Source organism: Poeciliopsis prolifica, unplaced genomic scaffold (assembly GCF_027474105.1).
Source record: "Poeciliopsis prolifica strain line A6 unplaced genomic scaffold, Auburn_PproV2 SCAFFOLD001, whole genome shotgun sequence".
NCBI lineage: Eukaryota > Metazoa > Chordata > Actinopteri > Cyprinodontiformes > Poeciliidae > Poeciliopsis > Poeciliopsis prolifica.
In genome coordinates this window covers 22054661-22063230 of record NW_026562376.1, presented here as the reverse complement: position 1 = coordinate 22063230, position 8570 = coordinate 22054661, and the positions used below count along the sequence as shown (strand labels likewise).

The window sequence follows — 8570 nt, the reverse complement described above, 5'->3', positions numbered from 1 at the left end:
CGGAGACAATCAACATCCGTCAAGGTCCGCTGGTTTTAAGGTTTATCCTCTGAGTGTGTTCCTCGAAGCGCTGCGACTCTTTCCGTGACGCGAGGCTCGGACAATTGGAGGCAAGTTTGCCTGTTTTCAGCAGCTCCTTCATGGTCTGGGAAGGGAGGGAGGGGGAGGGGACCAATACCGCCCCCAGCTGGAGAAACTGAGTACAACACCGGGCACAGACGTACACATCTGGGAGAAACTTCATGTCATTAATTCCTTATGAAATGAGACTGAAAATTAAGGGGAAATTATTATTATAAACGTTTGGAGTATACATGGGTTCAGACTTCTGGATTTTTTTTATTGGTTTCAAAATGTAAAAAAAAAAAACTTGAGTATTTTTATAATAATAATAATTAAAAAACTAAATAATAATAATACACACACCTATTGTTGAATTAGTCTTAACTTCTGCTTTCTCTTTATATATATGTTTATGTATACATACACACACACACAAACCCTGACGTACATATAACCAGTGGGGGCGCTCTCGTGCCTGACAGGAAAAACGGGTTTTCTGGTTCTGGGCATGCGCGGCTCAGAATAAACGCGCTCTTGCGTCATGACGACTCGCTTCCAATGTGATCCACAGGTATGGCAAAAGGCAACTGTTATAAGTCCATACAAAAATATGAAGATTATATATGAAGATTAGTTTTTGTAGTATTTTGTGTTATTTATATGTGTAAGTTGGATCATCTAGTACCAAGCTTCGACCTGTGTCCAAAAAAGCTTTGTTTTTGTTGTTGGAGCCTTTGTGATTTTGGATTTATTTAAATGACTTAATCCGTCACTGCTGTATTGGTATTTGGAAGGCAAATACCAATATTTGCCTTCCAGCATTTTTTTGCCTTCCAGCATTTTTTTCTCGTAATTTATTTAATATTATTTTTATTATTTTGTTATAACAGCTGAGACGGTTGTAACTGTCAGACGTTGGTATTTACTGAGTGTTTGTAGATGTTTTCCTCGGTTTGGTCACGTCGACTTAACACGACCAGGTTTTTTAATTACGTAATTTTGTTTGTGCATTTTAAATTTTTTAATCGCATTTCTTTTTTTATTATTTATTTTAATTTATTTTATTTATTTTTCATTTATTTTTTATCGTATTTCTTTGCAAAGACTCCGGATGTGGTTGAGTTGTATTGCAATTGTATTTTTATTTACTTATTTATTTATTTGAAAATGTGCGTCTGCATGTTTCAATGCCGAAAATTTTGTTTAAAGTAGGAATATTTTAAAAGTGGGCCCCCAACAAAATAAATGACGCGCGTGGTTGATTCACAGTGAAAATCTCGGTACTCAGCCACAGTTGTGCAACTCCGGTATAGTTTGTGAGTTATTTGTCGGCCATCTGAAACCCTCTCACCCCGGCAGTAAACATGACGGCAGCGTGACGCGTTAGCACTGCCGGCAGTAGCAGCCTCCCTGAATCCCAAGGTATGTGTTTATTTTATTTGGAACTACCGAGTAGTATAACCAGTGTACTTGTTAATATTTAATTGGTGTTATGTGGAATTTATAGAAAATGAGCATATACCGTAAACTTCAGAGAGACAGCTGCTAAAGAGCTTATGATGCTAGGGGGATTAGCTTGCAGCTAGCCGCTAGCTAAAAGTGACTGTCTGAAAATTAAATATCGCGGCGTTTCACCTCGTTATATTCTCGTTGAGACGGGGACGTGTTTGGAGTGCAGTTGGTGTTGTGGGTTTGATGTACATCTATTAAGATGTCCAGTCTTTAAATTAATGTCAACGTTAGTTCTAATTGAGCATCATGAGAGGGAGAACCAAAAGTTTAGATCACGCAATATCCTGTGTTGTTTTTGGAAGTTCAAAAACAACACAGGTTCAGTTGATATGTGCTTATGAGCTTGTCATTGTTTTTACATCTTTCAGTGTGTGTTTGCGGCGTTGCCATGGACGACCTGACCGCAGCCCTCTCGTCCAGCTTCGCTGTGTCCAGGGAGCCAAACAGCACCGCCGCCCCTCACCCTCGGCTGGCCCAGTACAAGAGCAAGTACAGCGTTCTGGAGCAGAGCGAGCGGCGACGGCGTTTTCTTGACCTGCAGAAAACGTAAAACCCACCCCACGTTGCCTGTTTTGATGCTTGATGACACACTGAAGCCATATGCAGTTCCAGGCTGATGTTTATGTGCATTCTTGGTGCAATGCGCATAAGCTATTTGAAAATTATTAAGTTATAGCCAATTTCTTTGGGAATACTATGGAGCTGTTGGCCAGCATCAGTTCAAACCTAGTGATGTATTATTGTGTCATTATTTGCATTAGTAAAATAATTTTTGTTTTAGGACACCAAAAATGGTTCCAGCTCAGGGGCCCCAACATTACTTGTAAATTTGGCCCTGTAAATGTTTGAGTTTCTTTCTTCTTCTTCTTTTGAAATCTCAGAAAAAGATTAAACTATGTCAACCACGCACGTCGCTTGGCCGATGGGGACTGGACGGGGCCAGACAGCGATGGGGAGGACGACATGGACAAACAGGAGGATGGGGAGCGGCAACAGGAAGAGGAAGAGGAGGGGATGGAGGTAGAGAGGAGGAAGCTGCCCAAGCATTATGCAAACCAGGTCAGTGGCGAAGCTGTTTGGCAACCAAGAAAAACGTGCAACACCGACGTCCAGCAGAGGGCAGCGGAGCTCCACCGCCACTGTTCTGCTCTTTCATCGCTGTGTTTCTATTTCTAAAAGTGAATTCCCATTGATGCCACGTGAAGATAACTGGGTTTCTCATTCCCGTTTAGCTAATGCTGTCAGAATGGCTGGTGGACGTTCCTCCAGATCTGGACACCGATTGGCTGATGGTGGTCTGTCCTGTGGGGAAACGATCTCTAATTGTTGCCTCCAAGGTAAGCCACCCTTGTATTGCAGAATGTTACGAAGCTGTTCTCTTCATGTTTGTTATTTAAACTTGGGAATTTGTTAGTACTGCCTTTCATAAGAAAAAAAAGCACACTTTTTTTCTTTCTCAGCTGACGGTGAGTTGGTCAACGAAGCAGAAAAGTTTGGCCGCATAGAGGATGTGAAAGGGTTTGAGGCATCAGGAGAACGCAGAGTACTTGTTGCTGTGTGAAAGTTTTAAAGCTTAGTAAGCAGGTTGGAGTCATTAAGTGGTGTTTTAATTATCACAAATTTGTTTCTTAAAGAGACCCTTGCTTTTCGTCATCTGGACAGGTGTCAAGCATTTTCACCTTTTATGATGTTTTAAACACAAACCACAGGATTTTCTGTGACACAACGTAGCATACGATGGTTACATTCGGGTTTTTTTTTAAGGAAATAAAGTCTGAACACTGTAGCGCACATTTATATTCAGTTCCCTTTACTTGGATACCCCTTAAATAATGCCTTCAGTTGAAGCCTAGTAAGTAAATGATGTCAGTATGAACTCAGCTGGTTTGTGAAGGTTGTGGTTAGTTTGTGAACTTTAGGAACAGAGAACACAGCAAGGATACACAATACACATTCCTCAGAAGTATTCATGTCGCCTCTCGATCAATGAGAAATATCAGCACTGCAGTCTGAGCGCCTTTCTGAATAAAACAAACCAATCAAATGATGCTTCGCTGCAGTTCTGCACTAAATAGTTTGACCTGGGCCTGGTGTCTCAGCCGGCCATTTTCCACGAGCAGCGCGGCTCAGCTCTACTCCACTCCACGCAGTTTCTGTGGTTGAACAGTTGAGTTACGACGACTCCAAGGGCTAATGTTCCCAGGGTGATCCATACATGAAACAAATACATCCTACTCACCAAGCAAATGCATGAAAACTAGTATGAAGCATAAATGGTCCTGAGATTGTGGGTGGAGGTTCAACTTCCTAAACATTTAGCCGGCGCTAGAATGCCACGGTGTAGCTTTCCATTACCCATGCTTTGTTTTTCCTACGTTTGGGGAAATATTGGCAACACTGACACTAATTTCCTCTTGGCGCTTGTTCAAATGTCAATTTAATTTGTCTGTAAATATACACAGAGTGCAATCAGATGGTTCCATCAGCAGTAGATAGTTTCCTGCCTTCCTTTGTTTGCACACAGAGAGCAATGTCTAAAACTGAATATCTGCAATCCAAGGTACCAAGGTTCAGTATCCTGCAGCTCGGTAAACTCTTTGACTCTTGCATTGGCAGAAGTGTTGAGACCAGCGTAGGAACGGTAACATTTCTCTCTTCTTGTCTGGGTGGTGTGTGTGTCCTAAAGGGTTCCACTGCTGCGTACACTAAAAGCGGCTATTGTGTGAGCCGTTTCCCTTCCCTGCTCCCCGGTGGGAACAGACACAACTCTGCCATGGGAAAAGGTGAGCCGGTCTGTTGTTTACCATAGAAGGAGGGGCTATTCTTGATTTTTTTATATATATAAAACCTCTCTACCGCAAGTTTTATCACAACAGTCGCAGAGGAAGACTTCACCTCGACATTCAGCCAAAGACAGAGCATTAACTTACACCAATTGTGTAAAAAGTCACTAAGTTTTGACTCAAATGTCATCGTTTTTCCCCAGTTAAAAACACACTAATTCTGTGGATTCTTTTCCTTTTATCTGCTCAGCAAAGAAATTAAATATGCATTATTTTATTTTAAAAATAGTTTTAAAAAAAACAAACAGATTTTTATAGGTTTGGAAATGAATGGTGTTTGGAAGATGTGAAACTTCCTAACTTTTTTTAGGGTGGGATATTTTTCTTGATTGTTCTTCAAAAACCTTTTCTAGAATTGGCCAAACTCTGCATGTTTGTGGCCTTACTTAACATGGAGCTAAAATTTTTATGTCATTACACTTTACCTGTAATGACATTGGCGTCAGTCCAGCAAAACAAGTTATTTTGCTTTTAACCCAGTGAAGCAATCACAGGCAGGTGTCTGCTGTGATTTATGTTACAAAATAAACACAGAAGCTTGGTTTTAAATAGTTAAGACTCTGCATTTCAATCGAGGAATTGGCGTAGTTTAGATCATACCTCAAGCAAAAGCGAAAGATAATAGAAGTTAATTTAAGCAGAAAACAAACTTCTCAGAAGGGAGTGGTGTTTTGGTTTCATTGTTTGCTTTTTTCTGTTTTTTTCTAAACTGAGTGGAGAGTCTAATTCTATATCCTTACAAAATGTCCTTCAACTGCTGAAGCAGCAAATTATAAGACAGTTTTGCTAACGTCAGATTGTATTCAATGCTAAAGGGCAGAGCCTCCCATAGCTGCAGCCTCAGGAACCTGTGTACACTCGTCTTTTGTTGTTTGTTTTCGTTCTTTTGGTTGGGCTGCACCAAACTGTCAATTTCCTCCCTGGGGGGCCTAAGAAATGTATTTTTTTTCTTCTAAGAGTTTTAGGATTGGCTGTAATGTACAGGTGAATGTTTGCTGGTCTCTTTTCTGTGTAGACTACACCATCTTGGACTGCATTTACAGCGAGGTGGACAGAACCTACTACATCCTGGACGTCATGTGTTGGAGAGGACACCCGGTCTACGACTGCCCAGTAAGCAACCCGGGACGGCTCGTCCAGCTCTTCTAATGCGGCCACATTGCTCGTCTTGCTTGGAATGTGAAAGAAAACTTCTAAGTTTTTCTTGTTCTTGTTTTCTCACCAACAGACTGAGTTTCGCTTCTACTGGCTCCAGTCTAAGGTCCAGGAGACGGACGGCCTGTCGGAGATCGCCAAACGCAACCCTGTGGGTATCTGCTCCCAGATGAATCCTCTCCTCGTGTCAAACTGTTTATTTCAAGTTTAACAAGCTCCGGACTGAAGGCGATTGTACTTGTTCGCTCATTATTACCTAGTTTTAAGTTCAGTTCACACTATTAAACTGAATTATTTCATGTTCATAGCTCATTAAGCAAATAATCTGAAGTAAGTACCAATAGAAGTTTGTTCTCCCAAATGTATCTGTTTCTTTGTGAAACCTCTCAGAATATTTTGCTCTCATGTGAATATTAGCATGTTGTTTATGTCAGCATGTAGTCACTGGAACCAGGAATGTGCCGGGTTTTATTTGCATCTGTTGTTCACGCTCAGAGTTCAGCTCTCAGAATAGCTGCCGTCGTTCACACATGCGTTCGTTTTAGTCGTCAGAAAGCTAAATTATCAGGAAAACCGCAGCAAGAAGTTGCCCGGTAACTCTTTATTTTTTTATTCCTGAAAGCGTCCCGATCAGCTGAAATCATTATTCCGTTTGAACAGGTCAGCTACCAGGATCCTCGCTCACACATTTGGGCTAAATTTCATAAAAAATTGAAAGCATGACGCAACCGTTTCATTCATCTCCAGCCTGCAAACCCACAATATGTCATCGACATGATGTGTGTTACGTCCACGAGGCAAAAGACAAAATTATTGTCATTATCATCCGTCTCGAGTCACAGTGCGTAATGAAGGCGTCTGAGTGTGACTCAAACATTGCCCGACAGAAAAGACCAGCGAGGAAAAAATACACACGGCATATAGGAGATTAAATCCTCCTGTTGAGACAAAGTTTATGGCCTGAGGTTAACACTTGAAAGATAACTTACTGTTTAAAATGGATTTAAGACATTTTAATGAAATGAAGTGACTTCAGACCCCCAGCGCTTTTTAACCCTCCATGGCTTCTCAAAGACGCTTCACATAAAATCAGTCATTTCCATTCACACACTGATGATGGCGAGCTATTGAACTGTAGCCACAAGCTGCGCTTTTTTTTTTTTCTGACAGATTTCAAGATTTGAAAAAAAAAAGATAATGTTTTAAAGTCTTGGTTTCAGAGGCATAAATTGAAGACATTTTAAGGTTGATGTGTCGTCGTCTTTGTTGAAGAGAGAAACGTCTTTCAGTAGGATGAATTTAATCACAAGTGACATAAGTTCACTGTGATACCTTCAATTCTAGAGACCAGGGAAACTAATGTATGCCATTGAAATCAATTGAATATTAATTCAATTGATTATTTTATTTTATTTTTAGTGGTAAAGCCCAGTAGGAGCTATGTAATCTTGGGCATTTAATAAAAACCCTCATATTGCACTAACCCGACAATGCTTTGTTTTCTCTGTTAAAACAGTTCCGGTTCGTGAGTCTCCAAAGCACCGACTGCAGAGCCGAGTCCGTTCAGAAAGCACTGGCAGCCGAGTACAGCTTCGGTGTAAGTCGCTCATCTCCAGCATCCGTCTTTGTGTGTAATGTGTGGTTAAAAAGTCAATTTTATTGTATTGTTTTATTTTTGCCTCTGCAGGTGGACGGACTTCTCTTCTACCACCGGCAGACCCACTACACCCCCGGCAGCACCCCTCTGGTTGGCTGGCTTCGCCCCTACATGGTGACAGACATCCTGGGGATGGAGGTTCCCGTCGGACCCCTCACTGCCAAGCCGGAGTACGCCGGCCTGCAGCTGCAACAAATCCTGGAACACAAACAGCCGTCCGTTGAGGTTCGGCCCGCCAACAGAAGCGGCGGCTATGAGCTAGAGCACCTGTCCACTCCGAGCACGGACAGCAAGGACGCCTTGAACTTCCTGAATCAGAAGCCGATAAAGGAAGCAAACATGGAAATGTGAGGGAGGCTTAAATCGAGTTTTCTACGTGTGGGCAGCACACAGGAAGCTCTTTAGAAAACTCTGCTCAAGGACCAATGGCAACGCGTGGCTAATTTTAATCCGGCACGTCTCTGGACGCCCTCGGAGTGCAGATTAGCGGTGCTGTGCCGCATGCTCACCTTCCAAGCCGTCAAAACACAACCCAGAAGAGACGACGGAGACACAAAAATGACAACCTTTTTTTTTTGGCCAAGTAATTTCTCGCTGCTCTGCGCGTTCTCATTGTGGATAAAGCGAGCACGAAACATCTCATCATTACCGTTTGTTGGGTTTGCAGGTTTTCTGCAGCTGCTGTTCATGCTGACTCAGCAGAACACAGCAGCTTCAGCAGGTCATTAGTTCAGCGCCAGCAGAGCATGCCGAGCCGCCAGTGGAGGGTGAACCGTCCCAGATACCCTGTCAGCCGCTGATCAGCATCTGTGATGGGTTTTTATAGTAGAATGGTAAAGTTAAAAAGTTTTAAATCTCCTAAATAAATGCCTTTTTTTTGACAGTTTTTTCTCATTGCACTGAAGTTTTGTTTTGCTTTCAAAGTTTCTTTTTGTATTTTGTAAATGTGGCAGTAGTTTACTGATACTCAGACCATTCAGATATTTAAAGATTTAAATACTGGAAGCCACGTCATCATTGATCAGTGTTCTACGATGGCTGTGGCTCATTCAGGTTCAACAACCTGAGGAGTTTTTTTTCCCTCCCATCTCTACTTGATTTCTCGAGTGTGTCAGTAGATCTGCGTGGTTTCTGATGGTAAGCCATGACTCAGCACTCACACCTTGGCTCATCAGCAGAAATATACTGTCATTTTCAAAACCCTGCAAAAAAGAAAGGGAAAAAAATATTTGCAATGAATAGACCTGAAAGTGTCAAGTAAGGTTGTGATGCGATTGTCATTTCATTTGTGCTACCATTGAAAATTGTTGGCCAAATTAAACTCACCGGTGTAAAGAAGA

The 8570-nt window shown here is 41.8% G+C and overlaps 1 protein-coding gene across 4 annotated transcripts; it reads left to right on the top strand.

The window, feature by feature from the left end:
- The first annotated feature begins 21 nt into the window (after positions 1 to 21).
- snupn (snurportin 1) lies at positions 22 to 8570 on the top strand. 4 transcript variants are annotated; one of them, XM_055027788.1, is made up of 9 exons: positions 22 to 110; positions 1944 to 2121; positions 2457 to 2634; positions 2808 to 2912; positions 4262 to 4358; positions 5434 to 5531; positions 5647 to 5724; positions 7090 to 7170; positions 7261 to 8570. In XM_055027788.1, exons 2-9 carry the CDS (start codon positions 1964 to 1966, stop codon positions 7579 to 7581), a joined length of 1116 nt encoding a protein of 371 aa, XP_054883763.1. In that variant the 5' UTR covers positions 22 to 110; positions 1944 to 1963; the 3' UTR covers positions 7582 to 8570. The 4 variants fall into 4 exon arrangements, with proteins under 4 accessions (XP_054883763.1, XP_054883756.1, XP_054883748.1 ...); XM_055027781.1 differs by lacking the exon at positions 22 to 110 and adding an exon at positions 553 to 634; XM_055027773.1 differs by lacking the exon at positions 22 to 110 and adding an exon at positions 1389 to 1485.